At 37.0% G+C, this 25,861-nt stretch overlaps 1 protein-coding gene across 1 annotated transcript in view; it reads left to right on the top strand.

Annotated features, from left to right (window-relative positions):
* VWA3A (von Willebrand factor A domain containing 3A) overlaps positions 1 to 25,861 on the top strand; it is a 78,856-nt gene that overhangs the window by 24,398 nt on the left and 28,597 nt on the right. Inside the window, exons 7-16 of the mRNA XM_044657451.1 lie at positions 2,494 to 2,600; positions 7,830 to 7,955; positions 9,130 to 9,238; positions 9,789 to 9,854; positions 18,581 to 18,712; positions 21,408 to 21,546; positions 21,636 to 21,739; positions 22,219 to 22,299; positions 23,120 to 23,280; positions 24,188 to 24,307. Coding sequence (XP_044513386.1) covers positions 2,494 to 2,600; positions 7,830 to 7,955; positions 9,130 to 9,238; positions 9,789 to 9,854; positions 18,581 to 18,712; positions 21,408 to 21,546; positions 21,636 to 21,739; positions 22,219 to 22,299; positions 23,120 to 23,280; positions 24,188 to 24,307 — 1,145 coding nt within the window. The remainder of the gene's footprint in view (positions 1 to 2,493; positions 2,601 to 7,829; positions 7,956 to 9,129; positions 9,239 to 9,788; positions 9,855 to 18,580; positions 18,713 to 21,407; positions 21,547 to 21,635; positions 21,740 to 22,218; positions 22,300 to 23,119; positions 23,281 to 24,187; positions 24,308 to 25,861) is intronic.

Below are 25,861 nucleotides of genomic sequence, written 5' to 3'. Positions count from 1 at the left end.
GGAAGGAAGGAAGGAAGAAAGAAAGAAAGAAAGAAAGAAAGAAAGAAAGAAAGAAAGAAAGAAAGAAAGAAAGAAAGGAAGGAAGGAAGGAAGGAAGGAAGGAAGGAAGGAAGGAAGGAAGGAAGGAAGGAAGGAAGAAAAAGAGAGAAAGAAAGAGAGAAAGAGACAGGAAGGAAGAGAGGAAGGAAAGAAGGAGGTATTTTTTTATTATATAACAGCAATAACTAGCATTCATATTAATAATAATAGCTAACATCTATAATAGTCCTTTAAAGTTTGTAAAGTACTTTACATCTGTTAGCTCACTTGATTTCTTACCACAATCCTATGAGATAAATGCAGTCTTAATCCTCATTTTACAAATGAGGAAACTGAGACTAGGAAAAGTTAAGTGACTTGCCTAGGGTCACATGGCTAGCAAGTATCTGAATTAGGATTCAAATTTAGGACTTCCTGCTCCAACCCAAATGCTCTTATTTTCTATTACTAATTGTTATATGACTACTGATATGACATTTTTGAGTCAGTTATACATAAACTTTACTCATTACCAGTGGTTCCCAAACTTTTTTGGCCTACCACCCCCTTTCCAGAAAAAAATATTACTTAGCGCCCCCTGGAAATTATGAAATTATTTATTGAACTCAAAATAGAATGTAATACAAAAAAAGTTAAAACATTCGAAATCCCAAATGCACCTGTGGCCATCACCACTTTCCTGGATCGCTGCAACACCCACCAGGGGGTGGTAGCACCCACTTTGGGAAGCACTGCTCTAAGGTATGCTAATTAGATTTTTTTTAACCCTTAACTTCTGTGTATTGGCTCATAGGTGGAAGAGTAGTAAAGGTGGGCAATGGGGGTCAAGTAGACTTGCCCAGGGTCACACAGCTGGGAAGTGTGCTAATTAGATTTTTTAAAAAAGTTTCCTAAATCTCAAACTGGTCATATCGGAGGGTCAGAACAGGCCACATTTGGTGCATAGGCTTGGATTCTAGGAAGATCCTAGCCCACTTCTTTCTGAGATACCATGAGCCCCACCTATTGGGATCCTAACCTAATATCTGTGTCCCTCACCTTTTCTCTGAGGATATTCCTAACAAGTCAAATTCAAGGAGGAACAAAGTACATCAAAGGAAATTAATGTCTAGGACAGAACTTTTTGCAATGAGGAATAGGAGCGAATGGACATATAGGTGGAAGAGTTGACAGCATGAGCTGTCTGGTTGCCAGAAAAAAACCTTGTGATATTCTATCCCCATAACCAGTAATGGCAAACCTTTTAGAGGGGCAGGTGATGTGAGAAATATCCTCAGGTACATGTGGAAAGGGGGAGGGGAGCAGCCTGGCCCCATGTCCCTCTGGCTTTCTAGTAACAAATTCTGGCGCATGCCCACAGAGAGGGCTCTGAGTGCCCCCCTCTGGCATGCATGCTATAGATTTGCTATCACAGCCCTAGGCCATTGGAGAACAGGATTAAAAATTATACACACACCCCCAGCAGCTATTGAAATAGCACCCCAAGTCACCAGTCTATTCCTCACCATGGAAATACAATGAATAGAATTACTATTATTTCTTTTATTATATTTAAGTGTTTTTTACCTGGATCATGGTCATCTCTCTCCTCACAACTTAAATAAATTAAAGGGAACACCACTGGAGATCCACAAAGGCTTATGGGGTCATTGTCATTAGACAGCCTGATCTTTTTTTCTTTGTGAATCTTCCCAGTTTAAAAGAAGATGATGTTCTTTCTCTGACAGTGAGTAATCTAGATGCCTTAAAGCAGTGAATTTTTAGAGTTTCAGTTTCACACATTACAAAAAAGATGCAGTGCCCAGATGGATTCAGATTGAACCAGATCCATTCCCTCACAAGTAAGGCTTGTTCTATTTGGCTCCAGAGGGCAAAACTAGGACCAGTTGGTGGAAGTTACAGAGAAACAGATTTCAACTCAGGAGAAGGAAGATTTTCCTGACAGATCTGCCTAAAAATGAAATGGGTTACCTTGTGAGGTAATGAACTTCTGGAAGTATTCAAGCAATGGCTGAATAAATCTCAGTTAGGGATTTTGTAGATGAACTGCTCACATGCCATGTGACTTTGGGTTGGATGACATCTATGGTACCTTCTAAACTCTAATACTCTTGTGAGTAAGTTAGTCAACAAACATTTATTAAGCACCTACTATGTGCCAGGCACTGGGATTATGTAATTAGGAAACAAAGAAAAGTAAAATATAGTCCCTGCTCAAAAACAAACAAACAAAAAAAACTCATAGGCTAATAAGAGGCATAATTGAAGTTAGAGCCCAGTAGAGTTTGAATACCTTGAATTCCAAGGCAGCCTTTTTTTTTTTTTAACAGCATGCCAAAAAGGATGGACATTTTTTATTTCTCTGCCTGTGGGTGGGAGATTGGACTAGACAACTTATCAGGTCCCTTCCAATTCTTATATTCTTGGGTTTTATTATTTCCTTTTGTACTGCAGAATCTAATAGATGACCAGCTGAGCAAAAAAGAACACTTGTACCTTGTCTCTTTCGGCACCCAGCCCTCAGCTCTCTGGCCAAATCCAGTGAAGGTCAATAAGTCCACGTGAGTTCTGCCTCTAATGGTGGTGACATATAAAATAATCAGAACAGGAAGGACCAAGGAAGGCAGGATGATCGGAGTGCTTCCATACTTCAGTGGATGTAATGTGAGTTGAGGTGGGAAGGCCCTCCAAACTCATCTCATTTGAGATGGGAAGCAAGAAGCATACTAGATGGGAAGTCAGGAGCCAAAATCCTGCAATGACTGGAATGGCTAGGACCTCTGAACCCAGAGCATATTCCAAATACAATAACCCTAGAACAAGAAATCTTTTTTAAAAAATATTTTTATTTCATTAAATGTTTCCCAATTACATGTAAATTTTTTGAATATTTCTTTTTTTAAAATTTGATTTCCATATTCTCTTCCTCCTCCCTCCTCTCACTAAATCAGGAAGCAATTTGATTTTGATTATACATGTGAAGTCATGCAAAAATAAAAAGAAATCTTAACCTTTTTTTTCAGAGTACCATTTGGTAGTCTGATAAATCCTATGGACCCCTTCTCAGAAGAAGGCTTTAAATGCATAAAATGAAGAACATAGAATTACAAAGGAAATAAATTCTATTGAAATGTAGTTTTCAAAATATTTTTTTAAATGAATTCACAGTCTCCAAATTAAGAACCTTTGCCCTAGATGGAAGACAGTTTTCTCCATCTGTTGACACATTTCTTTGCATGTGCATAAGTGCAACACCCCCCCCCACCCCCCAGTATTTGTTAATGAGCATTTTACAGTCACTCTGTATGTACCTGGTCCAATGTTGATGTCTGCCTTATCTTTAAGACATCTAAAACCAAGAGGACCCTGTATAATAATCCTCTACCTCAGATGTTTTAACAAGAGGTACATGGATCCCCAAGGTTTCAATGGATAAATTTCAGAAAGTCTGTATATGTGTTTTTTTTAATATTTTGAGAATAATATTAAAACACAATTGATTTCCTTTGTAATGTATGTAATTTTATTTTATGCATTTAAAAAAATTTATGTTTTTGAAAAGGAGTCCATAATCTTCACCAGTCAACTCAAAGGACCTAGAACATTAAAAATGTGAAGAACTCCTACCATACATAAAACATACAGCACAGTATCATCATCCATTTACCTCTCCCACTTAAGGATAAGTGGGGTGTATACACTTCTGGTGTTTAAATCTAAAAATGGGCAGGGGAGAGTTAATCCCATCTTCACAGTACTCTGAATTATAGGACACATTAGTGTTTTCCTGTAAGACAAAATGGCAGAGAAGGTACACAGACCCACCTGATCTCTACCAAATCACCCTCTAGACAACTATGATATGACACCAGAAAATGAATTCTGAAGCACTACAAAAAGATGGGGTAAAATAATTTTTCAACCCAAAAAACATAGATGGCTGGCACAAAAAAATCTATTAAACCAGGTTGGAAGTGAAGCACAAGGCAGTATGCCAACATAGGCCCAACCATAGCAATGGGCATTGGGGGCACCTGAGTCAGCAGCAAAGGCTTTGGGAACATCCAGCCACAGAGAGTAATAGGGGTTGGACAACTGCTCAGAAGGAGGGTTATAGAGATCCCTTTGCTGGCTCTGGATGCAAGACTCTTATTTCATTGACCTTACACAGATCCAGGTCACAGTCCTGGATCACAACCTCAAGATGAAGAGGAGTACTAGCACATACCAGGACTTGCCACTCCAAGGGATCAAGAGACATTAGTCATAGTTCCAAGTCAGAAAAGAGTGTTCGTGGTTGCTCACAAACTAGAGCATAGGCCATGGGAGTATTGAATACACCTCTCCTTGCATCATTCCGCCTTGGAAGAACTGAAAATGTATAAGTCTCCAGATCTAGCTCTGAAGGTAGCTGCACAAAGAATCTGAAGCTTGGAATAGTGCTTCCCTCACTACAGGAACAGAGCCCAACTTTAATCATTTTTTAAAATTAACAGAAAAGAAAAATACTGGAAAATAAGCAAACAACAAAAAAAGAAACTCAACATTGAAAGTTATTTTGCTGACAGAGGAGACCAAAACACAAAAAATACTGAAGAAATTAATATCTTAAAAAAGAGAATAGGTGAATTGGTAAAAGAGGTACAAAAAATCATTAAGAAAAAGAGAATTTATTTTTTTAAAGTAGAATTGGCACACTTAACATACTGGCCAATATGACAGCAAAGGAAAATGATAAATGTTGGAGGGGATATGGCAAAATTGGGACACTAATACACTGCTGGTGGAGTTGTGAATTGGTCCAACCATTCTGGAGGGCAATTTGGAACTATGCAGAAAAGGCTTTAAAAGAATGCCTGGAGGGGTAGCTGGGGATCTCAGTGGATTGAGAGCCAGGCCCAGAGATGGGAGGTCCTGGGTTCAAATCTGGTCTCAGATACTTCCCAGCTGTGTGACCCTGGGCAAGTCACTTAACCCCCATTGCCTAGCCCTTACCACTCTTCTGCCTTTGGAGCCAATACACAGTATTGATTCCAAGAGGGAAGGTATGGGTTTTAAAAAAAGTGCTTTATCAGCTTTAAGCAGCAATGTATATGTCCACTCTGGTTAATAACAATGGTGATGGCAGTGACAATTAACAGACAATTAATTCCTAAAGCACTTTAAGGTTCAATAAATATCTTTAAAAAAAAATATCTGCCCTTCGATCCAGCAATACCACTGCTGGGTTTGTACCCCAAAGAGATAATAGGGAAAAATATGTGTACAAAAATATTTATATCCACACTCTTTATGGTGGCAAAAATTGGAAAATGAGGGGGTGTCTATTGATTGGGGAATGGCTGAACAAATTGTGGTATCTGATGGTGAAGGAATATTATTATGCTGAAAGGATGATGAACTGGAGGAATTCCATGTGAACTAGAATGACCTCCAGGAATTGATGCAGAGCGAAAGGAGCAGAACCAGTAGAACATTATACAGAAAAACTGAAACATTGTGGCACAATCAAATGTAATGGACTTTTCTACTAGCAGCAATGCAATGATCCAGGACAATTCTGAGGGACTTACGAGAAAGAATGCTATCCACATTCAGAGAAAGAACTGTGGGAGTAGAAACACAGGGGAAAAAAATATGATTGACCATGTAGTTCGATGAGGATGTGATTGGGGTTTTGGTGTTAAAAGATCTCTCTACTACAAATATGGATAATATGGAAATAGGTTTTGAACAATGATACATGTATAACCCAGTGGAATTGCCTGTCAGCTCCAGGAGGGGGGAAGGAGAGGGGGAAGAATCATGTAACCATGGAAAAATATTCTAAATAAATAAATATTTTTTTAAAAAGTAGAATGGGGAAGGAGCAGTTGAGTGATTCAGTGGATTGAGAGCCAGACCTAGAGATAGGAGGTCCTGGGTTCAAATCTGGTCTCAGATACTTACTAGCTATGTGACCCTGGGCAAGTCACTTAACCCCCATTGCTTAGCCCTTACTGCTTTTCTGCCTTGGAATCAATATATAGTATTGATTCTAAAACAGAAGGTAAGGGTTAAAAAAAATTTTTTTTAAAAAGTAGAATTGGCCAAATGAAAAAGTACAGAAAGCTCACCGAAGAAAATCATGCCTTAAAAATTAGAATTGGGCAAGCAAAAGCTAATGACTTCATGAGACACCAAGAAACAATCAAAGTTAAAAAGATGAAAGAGTAGAAAATGTGAAATATGTCATTGGAAAAACAACTGGCATAGAAAATAAATCCAGGAGAAACAATCTAAGAATTATTGGACTACCTAATAGCTATGATAAAAAAAAAAAAGCTTAGATATCATCTTTCAAGAAATTATCAAGGAAAACAGAGGGTAAAATAGAAACTGAAAGAACCCACCAATTACCTCCTGAAAGAGATGCCCAAAAGATAACTTCTACAAATATTATAGCCAAATTTCAGAACTCCCAGGTCAAGAAGAAAATATTGCAAACAGACAAAAAGAAACAATTCAAACATCATGGAGCCACAGTCAGATAACACAAGTTTTAGCAGCTTCTATATTAAAAAAAAAAAAAAAAACTGGAGGGCTTGGAATATATTCCAGAGGACAACAGAGCTGGGACTTTAACCAGAAATCATTTATACTGCAAAATTGAGCCTAATCCTTAAGAGGCAAAAATGAATATTCAATGAAATTCAGACATTCCTAATGAAAAGACCAGAGCTGAATGAAAACTTGATTCTTAGATATGTGAAGCATAAAAAGAGAAACCAAAAGACATTCAATAAGGTTAAACTATTTACATACCTACATGGGAAGATAATTCTTGTAACTCCTAAGAACTTTATCATTATTAGAGCAGTTAGAAGTAGTATCATAGATAGAGGGCAAGGATATATGTTGAATATGATGGGATGATATCTGAAAAAATAAAATTAAGGGATGAGAAAGAAGAATGCATTGGGGCAAGGGAGAAAAAGAATGGGGAAAGTTATCTCACATAAAAGAGGCATAAAAGAGCTTTTACAGTGGAGGGAAGATAGGGGAGGTAGGGAGAAGAGCACTTGAACCTTACTTTCATTAGAATTGGCTCAAAGATGGAAGAACATATACAATTGATTGGCTATAGAAATCTATTTTGTCTCATAGGAAAGTAGGAGAGAAAGGTGATAAGAGAGGGCTAACAAAAAAGAGAGCAAATTGGGGGAATGTGGAAGTCAAAAGCTAAACATTTTTGAGGATGGGTAGAAGGTAAATTTTTCATTAGTTTTTGTGCTGCTGCTGCTGCTATTTTTGTAACTCTTTTCTCTGATCCTTTCTTAAAACAGACTTGGTGTCCTAGGAGATTCAGTATCAATTAAGCTATAGTAACTATCTAATCCAAATATCTGAATAAAGTTCATTTTAATCATATGCTTCTTCATCTTTATCTTCATTTTAGGGATAAGTTTTTGGTTCTGTGCTAGTCCAAAGTTAGTCCATATCGCATATCCAAAGAGAGTACCCAGTCTGAGAGAAATCATTAGCAGAGGCTGTGGGAAGTATTTTAAGTGGAGAAAGATAACTCAATACCTTAGATCAAAGTGGAATTCCCAAAATGATAAGTAGGAATGAAAAATTTACTTTCTTTTCCCCCCAGGTACTTGTACAGGTATTTGTAAAAAGTGTTTCCAACATTAAAAAAAAAAAAACAATTCTCTCACTCTCTCCCTTCCCTTCCTTACCTGTGGTAACCAATATGATATAGATTTTTCATGTATAATCATGTAAAATCAGCTTTGTTCTTTTTTCAGCCTCCAGGAAGCCAAGGAGTGGGTACAGATGCTACAGCCCCGTGGAGGTAGCAATTTGCTCCAAAGCCTGAGAAAAGTCTTCATGAAGAGGGAGCTGGATTCCTTGGTAGTCATCATAGGAAGCTGGTAGGTCCCTTTTCCTAAAAGAACATAAGACTGAGTAAACTGAGGCAAAGAACCAATTGACTATTCACATGAGACTATGTATACCTACTGGAAAATTATGCCATCTTTCAGATATGAAATTAAGCTATTGACCCACCATCTGATGTACTTTAAGTTGGGTGTCCAATAGTAAGTAAGGATGGATCCCATTGAACAATCTATACTCACTCCTACCCCTCCCTGGGATTAGTGGTGTGAATGGTTATAACCAGAGATGAAATCATTAACTATAAAAAGCTAACTTATTAGGATTGTCCCACCAAAAAATTAAACCCCATGCTTATGACCTCATCAGCCTAATCATCTAGTCTGTTCCATGTTTGAATTAAAATATATCATGCCCACTTTTGGTTTTCCTTCCTAATGCATTTTTTCCTACTTGGAAACATCAATGTCTTTTCTTGATATGGTATACAAAACTTTGGGATTTCCTTTAATCTATACAACTCTGCTTTCTGTTTGATGCTGATTTTCCTGTGGGCCTGATAGGAAGGGATTTGTCAAAGGTGTAGGGGGGCTCCTGGAGGATGAGCTACATGGATCTTAGAGCTAGGAACATAGTGTTTTAGAGTAAGAGAGGAAGATTAAGTATTTTGTGGGAATCTCCTTAGATAAGATACTCTGAAAGATGCTATGTGAATTTATTCTACAAACTCATTTTATAATAAAACTATTTTAATGGCAGAAATGTTGGGCCCACCAGCCTATATATTTTAAGATATCTCTACATAGCATTGCTTAAATGTCTACAAAATGAGAAGAAGTGGGCAGAGCAGAAAAAGCTGATGTAGAGAGGATATTCTTAAATCTAAATGCTCAGATGGCTCCGGAATCACTAGGATTGTCAGGCATCACACCCTGTGGTTAGTGTTTTCAAATGTACACTTTTGGCAGCTTCCCAGTGTAAAATGGTGAGAGAAAGACCACTGGGACATTTTAATCCAAAAATGTTAAGAGGAGACAGCACTGAAGACTAGAGAACTAGGTATAGTTCCCATTACCTGGGAAGCTCAGGAGAAAGAAAATAGGAGGCACAGAGCATAAGTAATCTAACCTACCATTTTGTTGTAACTCCTTTACTTTGGGATTGTCTCTCTATGGCCTGTCTTGTCTGAAATGGAGTCCTTTTCCTCAGCCCAGATCAATCACCAGAAATTCTATCAGACTACATTCTGCAGTGCACCCTGGGAAGGAATCTGGACCTACACACTATCACTTATAAATGCAGTAACTACATGCCCCTGGTAAGCGCCTGGAAGGGTAGGAAGCTTTTCACTGAATCTGGTAAAGTCATTATGGGTTAGAGATCTGGACTTAATCTCTGGTTTAGGGGAGTCAAGAGACTTGGTTTGTTCTAATGTCAATTTGATTATTAATGCTGATTCTCTGTATCTCAGTTTTTATTCTTGTATAAAAGGGGAAGCAATGAATTTATGGAAGTCAGATTAATTGAGGAGTTAAGTGTTTGAACTCCAGGGGATAAGTAGTAGTCGTAGCAGCAGCATTTATATAGCCCTTTAAGATTTACCAAATATATTATATATATTTTACTTAATCTTCACAACAACTGAGGAGAGACCGTTATTTCTAATTTATAAATGAGGAAACTGAGGCAGACAGAGGCTAAGTTATTTGCCCAAAGAGTCAGAAATTTAGTAAATATCTGAGGCTGGATTTGAACTCAGATCTTCTGACTCCAGATTCAGTTACCTTTCCAGGAGTTGTAAACCCCACGATATTCTTACTACTCTCTTCAGGACTGATATTAGCTCTCTTCTGTCACCATTGCTGTAGGCTGTTGTCAGGAACTTTGCAGAAAGTATTAAAGGCCATTACCACAGCTACAAACCATCTCCAGAGGTAAGACCACCTCATCCCTGTCCTGCTAACATTCACTCCAGATAATTCTGCTTCCTCTGTCCTACTCCTGAGCTGCTTTTACTCTAAGCTGAGGGAGAAAATCATGAACTGGTACTAATTATGTCAGTAAATTTATGCTTCAGCTGGGTCCTCAGTGATGCACATCCCATCAGACTACATTCTACAGTGCCCCCCTGGAAGGAATCTGCCACACAGATTCTTCATGTCTCATTGATTGTCTATTAGATTTCCTTTATTCACCATTTCGAATCTTCTCTTTCCTCACACCTCCAATTCTAATCACTTTCTACAAATAATTAAATAATTACTGAGAAAAATGAGCCATCCTTTGTAAATTCCATCCCTTTGTTACTCCAAACCCCTCAAAAGCTTTTCCTTTCCTCTTGTCCTCTGGTCTCAAAGGAAGAACTGGATCTTCTCCTTGGCAATGCAATTCAACAAACATTTATTTATTTATTTATCTGTTTGTTTGTTTGTTTGTTTTTAAGCCCTTACCTTCCAACACTGTGTATTAATTCCAAGGCAAAAGAGCAGTAAGGGCTAGGCAATGGGGGTTTAGTGATTTGCCCAGGGTCACACAGCTAGGAAATGTCAAAGGTCAGATTTGAACCCAAGACCTCCCAGTCTCCATGCCTGCCTCTCTATCCACTGAGCTACCTAAATGCCCCTACAAACATACTTTTAAAAAATCCTTTATCCCAAAAAACTCCTTCCCTTTACCCTTTTCACCCCACAAGTAATCATCCTATCTCCCTTTACTCCAAACTTCTAGAAAGAGGAATCCAAAGCAGGAATTAAAGGATGTTACTTTGCTGCTCTATACGTATTTGTTACCAGAGTTTTCTTTTTTCCTTTTTAAAATTTATTTGTTGAATTGGCAGTTGGGGAAGGGACAGAAAATAAAGATACTTATTAATGCTTAAAATGGGTTTTTTTTTCTTAAATAATAAGAGTAATTTATACTCAATGCTTCTATTTCATTACCTCCCCTACTCATTCATCAAAATTCTACAATCAGACTTCCATAACCACCACTCTACAGAAACAGTTCTCTCCAAAGTCATTAACGGCCTCATCACTAAATCCAGGTTGTCACTTTTTTTCTGTCTCTTTGTGTTCGACTCCTCTGTGCCATTTGTTACTTTTGACTAGTCACCCTCTCCTAGAAATTCTCACCAAACTTAGTTTCTGTGACACTAATTTGCCAGGACCTGCTCTTTCCCTATCTCTTATGCAGGCTTATAATATTCTTCAAGTTCCTTAAATGTTGATAGCCCATAGATGAAGTTCTATCAATGACCTTCTTTTCTTCCTTCTCTACAATCTTTCCCTTGGTGGTTCCCATGGTTTCAATGATCCAATGAATGAATGAATGAATGTGTGAAGAAGGAGGAATATGATTCCTTCTCCCCTCAACCCAGTTAACTTAGTCATAGGATTTAGTCATGGATAATAAAGTTTTTTTTTTTTTTAAAGAATTACTTTATTTATTTTTTTAAACCCTTGTACTTCAGTGTATTGTCTCATAGGTGGAAGAGTGGTAAGGGTGGGCAATGGGGGTCAAGTGACTTGCCCAGGGTCACACAGCTGGGAAGTGGCTGAGGCCGGGTTTGAACCTAGGACCTCCTGTCTCTAGGCCTGACTCTCACTCCACTGAGCTACCCAGCTGCCCCTATGGATAATAAAGTTTTAATGTGGTAAGCAGAAGTTAAATAAACCATAAAATGTTGGCTATATCCAGTGATCCCTTTACAAAGTATGAACCCCTCTCTGAGAAGGAGGGGAAAAACACTATTGGCTGGGCTCACAAATTAGCCATACCCTCTGGAAGCTTTAAATAGCTACACCCTGGGAAGCCTCGGGGAGTCCCAAGTTACTGAGTCCTTTGTGGAAAAGAGCCCTTCAGGAGAGGAGAGTTTTTTTTCAAATTTTGGTCATGGTGTCTAACAGTGACTTTCCCAGAAGGAGACATGCCACCAAATAATTTGTGAGTTTGTCAGTACAAGAGTACTTCAGACACAATTGATGTAGCAGACAGACAAAAAGACACAGAGGCCATCACTTAAAGAGTGTGATCTTTGACAACAGAAAAGAGAGCCTACTATGGACTCAAAAGAAAGCTAATTCTGGCATTTGAGAGTTGAGCTGTGGAAAGGATTAGTTCTGAGTTTAGACTCTAGAGAGAGAAAAGACCTCCAGTCCCTATAGTACCAACAGTTATGAGTTGCCTTTGCAGCACATGTAACCTACACATGTGCTTTTCTACCATTGCATTCTAAAGTTGAGCCCACTCTTCCATGAACTCTATGCATTTTTTGTGGGGGAATAACCCATGTAACTACGAGAAATTCCTCCTAAACCTAGGGTGCAGTCTCCCACAAATACACAGAGTCTATGGGAAGAGTGGTGTGGAAAATTACAGGAATGATTAGTGGAGTCATTATAGAGGAATAAATTGACACATCTTTTATAGGAACAATGTCAGTATTGATTATCAAATGGTTATCAAATCTATGAGCTAGAAAGAGGGGTTGGAGTAAATGCATGGCAACAGAGCTTATGGCAAGAAGACAGCCAGGGTATAAAGTGGAACACGACCAGAACTGGTTGGAAATAGTGGGCCATGTAAAACACTCTCCCATCAGGATAGTGCAGACCATGAGACAGGAATTGGAACTAAAAGGGATTAGGTTCCCAGGGCATGGCTTCTTGTAAAAAGAGTCCAGTGTATAGGTAGGGCAAGAAGATGATCTGGAGCGAAGATAACTATGTTGATGGATCCCCAATTTATATCTATCCTCAATCTCTATCCCAATATCCAGAACCATATTTCTAGTTATTGCTACCTAAAAGTCCCAATAGCACCTGAAACTCACAATAGCCAAAATCTAATTGCTTATCATTCCCTCAAAATCTCTCCTTCCCCCCAATTTCTCTGTTTCTGTTGATGGAATCGTTCCCGAACACTCCTGCTCTTAACTTTAATTAACTTTTATTCTTCCCGCACCTCCAAACATCCAATCAATTGCCAAGTCATAAAAAGTCTACCTCTGAAATGTCTCTTTCATTCATCCCCTTCTTCTATTCCCCCTTTTCCTATCCTAATTCAGAACCCTCATTTCTTCTCATCTAGACTAATTTAAAAGCCTCCAATTTTGTTTCTCCTTTGCCTAAGCTTATTGCCTCTGTTTCCTTTTCCTGTCATTGCATTAGCTAGCATTTTTAAAACTGTATCAAATATTAATAGAAACAATAAACAATCTTACTCTTACCCTCCTTAAACTGGAAAGACCTTTACTGTTTCTATGTTATAGATAATACTACCTCTCTGCTTTAGAGAGATACTATTTAAATTCTATGTATTCCAGTACAAACATATAATACATACAAAATGTATATTTACTAGACTATACATTCTGGGGAAAAGGGTCAGGATTGATCCTTTTTTTCCAGGAATATGCAGAAAAAAATTTTGACAATTGTTTTCTGACATTTTAAGATTCAGATTTTCTCTTTCCCTCCTTTCTCCCCTGCAAGGCAATAAATAGTCTGATATAGGCTATACTAGTACTTTCATGCAATACATATCTCCATATTTCTCATGTCATGATAGAAGACACATATCACACATACAATAAAAATCTCATGAAAGAAATAAAGTGAAAGATGGCATTTTTTGATCTGCACTCAAGACTCCAACAGTTTCTTCTTTGGCTGTTGATAACATTTTAATCACAAATCCCTTGTGGTTACCATGGAAACTTGCTTTGTTTATAATGATCTAGTCCTTCACAGTTGATCATTATATAATATTTTTGCTATTGTATGCATTGTTCTCCTGGTTCTGTTCACTTTACTTTGCATCAGTTCATATAAGGCTTCCAAGTTTTTTCTGAACTCATCCTGCTCATCATTTTTAATAGCTCAATAGTATTCCATTACAATAATAGACTAAAACTTGTTCATCCATTCCCCAAGTGATGGATAACCCCTCAGTTTCCTATCCTTATGCTTTCTAATGTTTTTAACATTAAAAGGAATGTTCTATTTTTGTCAATTTTTTTCTAAATCTATAAATAAACCTTATTTCAAATTTTCCAGAGAAAAACAAGAGATATGGATGAATAGGAAATCACTTTCAGGATCCAGGGAATTGTTTAAAAAAAAAAATCAAAGACCTTAGTGGGCTATGGACTCTATATAAGTTTTACTAGTGTTATATGATAGAGAAAGAAAGAAAGAAAAAGAAAGAAAGAAAGAAAGAAAGAAAGAAAGAAAGAAAGAAAGAAAGAAGAAAAGAAAACCTAAAGCAAATTTGGGTTGCATTTTAAGAGAAACATAGTATATAAGACTAGAGATGTGATAGTATCTCTTTATTCTGTCCCAGCCAGACTGTATGTGAAGTATTATGTTCAGTTCTAGACATCATATTTTAGGGAAAATATTGATAAAATTGGAAATCAATGAGGGTAACCAGACTATAGAAAGGCCTCAGGTTCATGCCATATGAAGCTCAATTGAAGGATGGTTAGACTGAAGAAGAAAAGACTTAAGGGAGATATGGTAGCTGCACTGAAGCATTTTAATGTTTTGCATATGGAAGAAAGAATAGGTTTGTCTTGCTTGTTTCAAAAAAGCAAAACTAGAATTGATGAAGGGAACTAGCAAAGAGAAAAACTTGGGCCTGAGTTATGGAAAAACTTCATAACAATTAGGATAATCCCAAAGTGAAATGGTCTACCTCATGAGGGTAGAAGGTATCCCTTCACAGGTATATCAAATGAAAGCTGGATGACCACATCTGGGGTATGTTGTATTTGTTTTCTTTCTTTTTTAATTTTAATTTTTAGAAAATTTTTCCATGGTTACATGATTCATGTTCTTACTCTCCCCTCCAACCACACCCACTCCCCAACACCACCACAGCCAATGCGCATTTCCACTGGTTTTTACATGTGTCATCAATCAAGACCTATTTCCATATTATTGATAATTGCACTAGGATGGTTGTTTAGAGTCTACATCCAAATTCATATCCGGATCAACCCATGTGTTCAAGCAGTTGCTTTTCTTCTGTGTTTCTACTGCCATAGTTCTTCCTCTGAATGTGGATAGCGTTCTTTTCCATAAATCCCCCAGAATTGTCCTGGATCATTGCATTGCTGCTAGTACAGGAGTCCATTACATTCTATTTTACCATAGTGTATCTGTCTCTCTGTACAGTGTTCTCCTGGTTCTGCTTCTTTCACTCTGCATCAATTCCTGGAGGTCATTCCAGTTCTCATGGAATTCCCCCAGTTCATTATTCCTTTGAGCACAGTAGTATTCCATCACCAGCAAATTCAGCCATTACCCAACTGAAGGGCATACTCTTGTTTTCCAGAGTTTTGCCACTACAAAGAGTATGGCTATAAATATTTTTGCACATCTTTTTCTTTATGATCTCTTTGTGGTATAAACCCAGCAGTGGATCAAAGGGAAGACAGTCTTTTAAAGCCTTTTGGGCAAAGTTCCAAATTGCCATCCAGAATGGTTGGATCAATTCACAACTCCACCAACAATGCATCAATGTCCCAATTTTCCACATCCCCTCTAAAATTCGCCACTTTCCTTTGCTGTCATGTTAGCCAATCTGCTAGGTGTGGGGTGGTACCTCAGAGTTGTTTTGATTTGCATTTCTCTAATTATAAGAGATTTAGAACACTTTCTCATGTGCTTATTAATAGTTCTGATTTCTTTATCTGAAAATTGCCTATTCATATCCCTTGCCCATTTATCAATTGGGGAATGGCTTGCTTTTTTGTACAATTGACTTAGCTCCTTATATATTTTAGTAATTAGACCCCTGTCAGAGTTTTTTGTTATAAATATTTTTTTCCCAATTTATTGATTCCCTTCTAATTTTGGTTGCATTGGTTTGTTTGTGCAAAAACTTTTTAATTTAATGTACTCAAAATTATTTATTTTATATTTTGTAATTTTCTCTAACTCTTGCTAGGTTTTAAAATCTTTCCTTTCCCAGGAATCTGACAGGTATACTATTTTGTATTCACTTAATTTACTTATAGTTTCCTTCTTTATATTCAAGACATTCACCTGTTCTGAATTTATCTTGGTGTAGGATGTGAGATGTTGATCTAAACCTAATCTCTCCCATATTGTTTTCCAATTTTCCCAGAAGTTTTGTCAAATAGTGGATTTTTGTCCCAAAAGCTGGGCTCTTTGGGTTTATCATAAATTGTCTTGCTGACGTCACTTACCCCAAGTCTATTCCACTGATCCTCCCTTCTGTCTCTTAGCCAATGCCATATTGTTTTGATGACCACTGCTTTATAGTATAGTTTAAGATCTGGTACTGCTAGGCTACCTTCCTTCACATTTTTTTGATATTCTTTTTTTTTAAATTTTTTAAACATTTATTAATAATCATTTTTAACATGGTTACATGATTCATGCTCCTACTTTTCCCTTCATCCCCCCGCTCTCCCCCCACCCATGGCCGAAGCACATTTCCACTGGTTTTAACATGTGTCATTGATCAAAACCTATTTCCAAATTGTTGATAGTTGCATTGGTGTGGTAGTTTAGAGTCTACATCCCCAATCATGTCCGCCTCAACCCATGTGTTCAAGCAGTTGTTTTTCTTATATGTTTCCTCTCCTGCAGTTCTTCCTCTGAATGTGGGTAGTGTTCTTTACCATAAATCCCTCAGAGCGGTCCTGTGTCATTGCTTTCTCGATTTTGCCACATCCCCTCCAACATTCATTACTCTCCCCTTCTTTCATTTTAGCCAATCTGCTAGGTGTGAGGTGATACCTCAGAGTTGTTTTGATTTGCATTTCTCTAATTATTAGAGATTTAGAACACTTTCTCATGTGCTTATTGATACTTTTGATTTCTTTACCTGAAGATTGCCTATTCATGTCTCTTGCCCATTTATCAATTGGGGAATGGCTTGATTTTTTATACAATTGGTTTAACTCCTTGTATATTTGAGTAATTAAACCCCTGTCAGAGTTTTTCATTATAAAGATTTTTTCCCAATTTGTTATTTCCATTCTGATTTTGACTACATTGTTTTTGTTTGTACAAAAGCTTTTTAGTTTAATATAATCAAACCATTTAATTTACATTTTGTAATTTTCTCTAACTCTTGCTTGGTTTTAAAGTCTTCCATTTCCCACAGATCTGACAAGTAAACTATTCTGTGTTCACTTAACTTGTTTATAATTTCCCTCTTTATATTCAAGTCGTTCACCCATTCTGAATTTATCTTGGTGTAGCGTGTGAGATGTTGATCTAGACTTAATCTCTCCCATATTGTTTTCCAAATTTCCCAGCAGTTTTTGTCAAATAGTGGATTCATGTCCCAAAAGTTGGGCTCTTTGGGTTTATCATAGACTGTCTTGCTGATGTCATTAACCCCAAGTCTGTTCCACTGATCCTCCCTTCTGTCTCTTAGCCAGTACCATATTGTTTTGATGACTGCTGCTTTATAATATAGTTTAGTATCTGGTACTGCTAGGCCCCCTTCTTCACATTTTTTTCATTATTTTCCTTGATATTCTTGATCTTTTGTTATTCCAAATGAAATTTGTTATAGTTTTTCCTAATTCAGTAAAGAAGTTTTTTGGTAATTTGATAGGTATGGAGCTAAATAGGTAAATTAATTTGGGTACAATGGTCATTTTTATTATGTTAGCTCGTCCTACCCATGAACAATTAATGGCTTTCCAATTGTTGAGATCCAGTTTTATTTGTTTGGAAAGTGTTTTGTAGTTGTTTTCATATAATTCCTGTGTTTGTTTTGGTAGATAGATTCCTAAGTATTTTATATTGCCCAGGGTGATTTTAAATGGTATTCCTCTTTCTAACTCTTGCTGCTGGGATGTGTTGGAAATATATAGAAATGGTGATGATTTATGTGCATTTATTCTGTATCCTGCAACTTTGCTAAAGTTGTTGATTATTTCCTCTAGCTTTTTAGTTGATTCTCTAGGATTTTTTAAGGAAACCATAATGGCATCTGCAAAGAGTGATAGCTTGGTCTCCTCATTGCCTATTTTAATACCTTCAATTTCTTTTTCTTCTCTAATTGCTAGTGCTAGTGTTTCTAGTACAATGTTAAATAATAGAGGTGATAATGGGCATCCTTGTTTCACTCCTGATCTTATTGGGAAGGCTTCTAATTCATCCCCATTGGATGTGATGCTTGTTGATTAGATGACAAAACAACAGTGTTGAACTAATCATTGTCAAAGGCATTTATATAATAAAGATAATATAACATATAACAATAAAAGTCAAATACCATCAATTCCAATACCAAAGAAGAACAATTAACAAGTTTATATATTATCCTATATCAAAATTTAAATAAATTGAATAGTTATTGTTTAGATTACTGGTTCATGTTTTAATGACCAGTAATTGGTGACCACTAATAAATGTATATAGATTTTACAGATATGTTTTAACATCACAAATCTTACATTTCACACTAAGGAATCAAATTTAATCAGCACTTTCCTGTAGTAAAACCCTGCCTAAAGCTTTACTTTAAATAACACAGTTTCAAGAATAGAAGTAGAAACACAAAGAACTTGAGTCGCACTTACTCTTTGCTAATTGTTCATTCCTTAAGTGAATCTTGACCAGCTGTAACATTTACCTTTAACCTGAATTTTTGTTTTATTCCTGCTTAGGATCAGAATTCTGCCAATAGTGATATAGTCAAGATCCTTAAAGAGATTCAGCAGGCTAATAATATTCTTGGCACCATCAAAGAGATGTACCAGAGCAGGACTTGTGAAGCATTCACCAGCATGGCACGGGAAGTAAGTACTGAGCCTCCTTGACCTATGTTTATTTACCTTCTTGCCAATATATATATATATATACATATATATATGCCAATACACACACACACACACACACACATATTCAACCTTTGCCAAGAAAGCTTTTGGCACTTCATGGAATATTTTAATCTACCATCCAGAAAGAATATAGAGAGAGCCTCTAAAAAATTATTTTGCTTTTTTATTATCTAAGTATCTACAGGAGGGAAGGCCAAACTGACAGGATTACTCCCAATAGGTAGTTTGTATATCAGAAGTTGAACAAGTCTCTGTCATCTGATGTGGACCCAAAGCTCCCTGAATCTGGTTCCCATGGAAACAAAATCAGCTCTCCTCCACCAAAACAGTCAAGCTTGATTCTTTTACTTACTTCATTTTCCCTTTTCTATGTGCCCCAGGGAGGCTGAAAATGGTTTCACCACTTTTGGTCATTTTCACTTCCCTAAGGAGAGAACTGCAAGTGTTCTCTGTTCCCCAGATCACTTCCAGAGAGGCGGGTTGATTATGTGACTATGAGATGCTGTGAAGATAATTCTTCTATTCTCCTGCCACATTTAGAATAACTCCACTGCCTTATGGATATAATTAATAGGAACTTGGAAACAACTTAATAAGTCAGTCTTTTTCTAGAGCTTAATGTTAGGTAGAGCATTAAAAACCCTCTTCTTCATTTCATAATAATGGGCACAATAAATGTTGCATGTCAATTTGGCTTAATAGAAAATACAGCTGTTGACAAGGCAAGATTGAGAATGGATAACATACAATCTAACCTTAGACACCTCCTAGTTATGTGGCCCTGGACAAGTCACTTAACCCCCATTGCCTAACCCTTACTGCTTTTCTACTTTGAAATCAATACACAGTATTGATTCTAAGACAGAAGTTAAGAGTTTAAAAAAAAAGAAGGAAGCTATAGAGTACTTCCTCTATATATTAGAGCTTGTAGGATAGCTAGGTGGCACATTGCCTAGAATGCCAGGTCTGAAGACAAGAAGACTCATCTTCCTGAGTTCCAATCCAGCCTCAGGATACTTCCTAGCTCTGTTGCCCTGAGTAAGTTACCTAACACTGTTTGCCTCAGTTTCCTCATATGTAAAAATGAACTGGAGAAGGAAATGGCAAACCACTCTAGGATCTTTGTCAAGAAAACCCCAAATGTGGTCATAAAGAGTCAGACAGGACTGAAATAACTGTACAACAACAAAAATACTGGAGCAAAAATGAACAAAGGCATGGTAGAAGGTGAAATAACACTGGAAACTTGGGTTTCAGGCTTGACCTTCAACTGTATTTTCATAGTCAAGTCAGTTATGTTCTTTGACTTTTAGCTTCTTTATCTTTAAAATTAAGGGGCTGGTCAGAAGTTCTCCCTTCCCCCTCTTTGCTGCTGATTCTAAGTAGGTTGGAGCTATGATGGCACCTGTTCTAACCTTGGAAGTAATTATTATATAATCATCTACATTTTGTCATGATACAAAAAGCATAGCAAAAAAATTGAAAAAAAAATGAAAAAATGGCAAATTCTGGAAGTGATGTGGGAAAATAGATATACTAGATAATATTCTACTGGTAGAGCTGCAAACTAATCCAAGCATTCTGGAAAACAATTTGAAACTATACCCCAAGAGTTAACTAAATTGTACATACTCTTTGACCCAGTAATACCACTATTGGGTCTATACCCCAAAAAGATAAAAAAAAATAGGAAAAGGGCCCATATGAAAAAAAAAATTTATAGCAATTCTTTTTGTGATAGCAAAGAATTAGAAACTGAAGCGACATCCATCAAACTGGGGAATGGCTGAACAAATTATGGTATATGAATGCAAAGAAACACTATTGTGCTATATGAAATGAGGAAGGGGATAGTTTCAGAAAAACCTGGGAAGACTTGGATGAACTAATAGAGAGTAAAGTGAATTGAACTAGGAGAACACTTTATATAGTAACAACAATGTTATAAAGAGATTCAATTTTGAAAGACTTGGTAACTGATTGACAAAATGAACCACCACAATTCCAAGGACTCATGATAAAACATGCTATTTGTTTCCAGATAGAGAGCACAATGAAGTCTATTTTTTTCTTTTTAGAACATGTCTAATGCAGAATTTGTTTTGCCTGACTATAGATTTGTAATAAATTCTACTTCTATTTTTTGCCTTTTCAATGGGTAAGGGAGAAGGGAAGGAGAAAATTTAGAACCAAAAATAAAATTGAATATAATAAATACATTTAATTTTTTATTAATTTTAATTTTAGCAAAATTTAAATTTTATAAAATATGATTGAATTTTTAAATTGATTTTTTTGAAGAGCATGGTAAATGAACAAGTCTTTATGTTCCTTTTTCATGCATTCACTCTTTCCATTATAAATATCAGTGATGGTAATGAAGGGAATAAAGAAATTACTGACAAAGCCATTGTATAGGCTATGGAAATAGGAGCTCATGAGTGCACTTGACTTCTCATTGGAGATTTTAGCAGACCCCAAAGAAGGTGACATGGAGAGGGTTGGTTGAGTGGTAGTTAGCTTTGAGATTAACCAAATAAGATTTCTAGGTCTACTGATAGAAACCAATACAATGTTGAGGACTCTTGAATTTTTTAAGTCCTTCCTAGCTCTAAAATTGAATATCTTTATGATATTTTTATGCTCATTTTAGATCTCTGCCGAGTTTACAAAATTGCCCATATCCAGCTTCTTACCCAAGCCTCCAAAGCATGAGGGCCCCCTCAAAATTAAAATCCCAAACTTCTTGACCAGAACCTCTGAAGACTGGCTGAAGTCAAATGGATTGAAAGGTATTTTTCTCAAGGAGTGGACACAAATAATTAAATGCCATTATGCCTTGGTAAAAAAAAAATGCCCTGAACTTTACTGTCTTTTACAGCCAAGAAGTTAACTCTTTTCCAGATTTTGGCTCCTAATGCATTCTTTCCTGTAGAAGAATTTGTGCCCATTCTCCAAAAAACGGTACCATCAACTCTCCATGAGGTAATTCAAGACAACTGCAATATATTAATGGAAATAATATTGCAACTGGTAGAGAGTATGAGTTCAAATCTTGATTCTGCTTCTATATCTGTGAGACTTTGATCTGTTTGTGCCTCAGTTTTCTTATCAGTAATAGAAGAAAATTGGACTAATATGACCTCTAAGTTTCCTTCCAACTCTAAATCTAACAAACCTATTTTATAGAGGATGTTGTACTCCTCACTCTGTATGTTCCTTAAATACATAGAAAAGCATCCATAAAGAGTACTCTTTTTGATAGCTAGATCTTATACATTTTATCCACCTGTCTTCCAAGTCCCCCTTTCCTGTTGATCCTAAGAAAGATGAGGACATGGTAGTGGTTGCTATAACCTTAAATGTGGCTACATTTCATTTTCCCACTTCTCATCATGATAACCAGAAGCCAAAACACAAGTAAGACTTCGCCTCATTTCCTTATACTGTTCCCTTGACTACAGAAGGTGATGATGCAGTTCGAATGGTATGATGGAACCGTAAAGAATATACCAGTAGACCTACCCCTTCTGTATGACTATCAGGTCAGTGATTGGCTTTTGGCCACACACACACACACACACACACACACACACACACACACACACACACACACACATTGTGGGAAGAGTGGGAGAAAGTAGATATAGGAGGAACAGAAAGAACTGGTAGAAATCCCATAAGTAAATAATCTCATTGCCTTGTACATAGAATCCCCCAAATTGTTTTCACCAATTGCATTTAGGGACCAGGGGCTTCCCAGTAAATGCTTTTTAGCCATCTGGTCTGTGATGCCAACTTTTAACTCAAGGCCAATTTACCCCACACTCTCATGTAGGTGATGCAATGCATAGATTACTGCTCCTAAAGTCAGGAAGACCTATATTCAAATCAAGTTTCAGATACTTATGGACTGTATGACCCTGGGTGAGTTAGTTATCCTCCATCTGCCTCAGTTTCCTCATCTGTAAAAAAGGGGATAATAATAGCACCTACCTTCAGGTTGTTAAAATGGAGGTAGTCTTTATTACCATTTCCATTTTTATAAATGAGAAAACTGAAGCAGCTGGAGATTTTCTTAACATAACTTACTCAAGATCATATAGCTAGTAAATATGTAGGGCTTGATTTGAATTCAGGTCTTCCTGACTCCAGAGTCAGCACTCTATCCACTGGGCCACCTAATGTTTACTCTCTTACCCTAATGGGATTTTGTTTTAGTAGAACAGTAGCACAATTCCTGAAACTTGATCAGGGGAGTCTCCTTAACCTTACCACAATATTTTTCCCTTCCTCCAAATCTCTTGGTTTGCCTTCCCTTGGAAACAATTGTCCATTAAGTCTGTTCCATCTGTGGATTTGTAGAAGCAGCTCAACAATACCATACAGATATATGAGAGGCGGATTGAGTGGCTTTCCATCTCTAGCAGGAGAATCTGGGGCACAGTCTGTGAAAAAAGGTATTTTCTCCTCTGTGGTTCCCTGACTCTTTCATTATGTTTCTACTCTACAACACCTCGTGCATGGTGAGTCTTCATTAAACTTCATTAGTGATGGTATTGGTGGTAATCCACAACTTTGTCAGGAGTTCTTAACCTCCACTCCATAGATAGATTTCAGGGGACCATGAACTTGTATGGGGAAAAAATAGACACAACGGACACACAAAAAGTCAAGAATCTCTGATCTAGACCAAGGAGAAAAGGACTTCTCTAGTCCTGAAAATCCATAGTAAGTTTAAGCACTCCTCCACAGAACAGTAAGCCTAAGGTATAGTTAGGGGAGGAGAAAGAAGGGGAAAATCTGAAAAGGAAAAAAAAAAAAGATAAACTGTAGGTAAGAAGATGAGAAGGTTGAGGGTGGGGAAGAAGGGTGCATATATTAATGTCACAAATTGCCTTCTCTAAGCCCTACTTGTTTCTGTCTTCCTTAGTTTACTTATCTGTAAAACAGATTATAATAGCACCTATCTCCTGGAATTATTGTAAGGATAAAATGAGATAATATTTGCAAAGTGCTTTTGCAAACCTTAACACACCTTATAAATTCTAGCTATTATTATTTTTATCATTATCGTTTCCCCTATAATGAATTTTAGTTGCAAGATCATTGACTCCTAGGGGCTTTGAACCAAGGAAATGGAGGTCATCTTACCCCATTCTCATGCCTCAGGGTATGACCATGCTATAACTACTCCAGTCCAGTGCTCCATATTTTGAGGCTTCTGGAGGAAGAGATGAGATGCCCTTCTCAGGCTACCTTCTCTAATATTCTGGCCATACCTTTATTGGTTTCAAATGGTAGAGATTTCAAACAGTACTTAGCTCAGCTCACAAAATTCTTCTTGGAAAAAACTTTAAATAGTAAAATGGAACAAAATAAACATTAGCTGAGAGATTCAGTTCTCCTTTTAAAGGTTGTATTTCTTTTTAGGGTAGTTATACTGGTGGATCTCTCAGTGACCAATTCCATGTACATTATTCATATCCAACATTCCTTAAGACTTCTGCTTGAAGAACAATTGTCAAACAAGGATTGCTTCAATATCATAGCGTAAGCTTCTGATGATTGGGGTGCGGGAATATATTTATTGGAAGGGAGTTTGTACAACTTGGCAACAAGATTATGGTGGTGATCGATATTAAAGGGACTTAACGTCATATGATGACTATCATTTTATCTGATTTGGATGATCTCGTTTTTAGTTTTGAATAATTAAATGGTTGTAGGAGTCCACTGGGGCAATGATAGGTGGCCCCAAAACACATCACTTGATCAACCAGGATAAAATGTAACCAGATCCCATTGCCCGAGTTTGTTCTCATGACTCCTATGCTGCAATACGCAAAAAAAGACATAGATGGACCATAAGGTTTACACTTGCCTTGCTTCATAGGATTATTTGTTCTAGACCATGAGTTCAAATGGAAAATATTCAAAGCTCAGAATATTACAAACACACAGTTGTCTGAATTCCTATATTACTCTAGTTCCAACCAGTTATACATTGTAAAAATCTCAACTAATTCAGCTGAAAAATTGAATTCAGCTAAGATCTGCCAAAAAAAAAATCACCCAAGGACCTATTTTTACTATGTTCCACTTCAATGAAAATAAAACAAATAACAATAAAATAAGTTTGTGTCAAGATTTTTTTTCCAAAAAGCAGTTTCTAAGCTTTATCCCAAGATCAGCATACATCCAGTCCAATCTCCTATATTTCCTATAGTTAAAGTCCTTTAGAATGACTCTAAGATACCAAGTTATCAAAAGAAAGGGGGGAAGGCTCAAATATGTTCAATCATTTGTATTTTCAAAGGCAGGAAAGTTGAGTCATGGATTTTAGATCCTTAAAAATAGGTAGAACTTCTCATTCCCCTGTTAATTAGTTTTTCTCTATATGAATATGTGTATACATGCATGGGTTTGTTCACTTATAGAGATGTTTTAACTGTGTTGGGAGTTTCTTTTCTTTTTTTTGATCTGTACCAATGAATGCAGCTAGGTGGCATAGTAGAGTTCTGGGCATGGAATTGAGAAGACTTGAATTCAAATCTAACTTTAGACACTTACTAACTTTGTGACCTTGGGCAAATCACTTAACTTCTCTGTTCCTCAGTTTCCTCATCTGTAAAATGGAGATAAAAATTGGACCTATCTACCAGGGTTCTGGTAAGGATAATGAGATATTTGTAAAGCACTTAGTACAGTGACTGGCACATAGTAAGTACTACATAAATGCTAGCTATACTTATTATTTCCCTATTAACCTGCTTTAATGTAAAATATGCTCCAAAACTTGTTTAGAAAGAAGTATGATGGGAGGCTGTGAGATGGCTCAGTAGATAGAAATCCAGGCCTAGTGTTGGGAAAGACCTAGGTTCAAATCTGGCCATAGACACTTCCTTGCTGTTTGACCCTCGGCAAGACACTTAACCCCTATTGCCTAACTTTTACCACTCTTTTGCCTTGGAATCAATATATACTATTGATTCTAAAGTGGAAGATAAGGAAAAGGAAAGAAGGAAGGAAGGAAGGAAGGAAGGAAGGAAGGAAGGAAGGAAGGAAGGAAGGAAGGAAGGAAGGAAGGAAGCAAGGTAGGTAGGC

This window comes from Gracilinanus agilis, chromosome 1, assembly GCF_016433145.1.
Source record: "Gracilinanus agilis isolate LMUSP501 chromosome 1, AgileGrace, whole genome shotgun sequence".
NCBI classification, from domain to species: Eukaryota; Metazoa; Chordata; class Mammalia; order Didelphimorphia; family Didelphidae; genus Gracilinanus; species Gracilinanus agilis.
The sequence above is the reverse complement of the archived record's forward strand: the minus strand, read 5'-3'. Positions and strand labels throughout refer to the sequence as shown.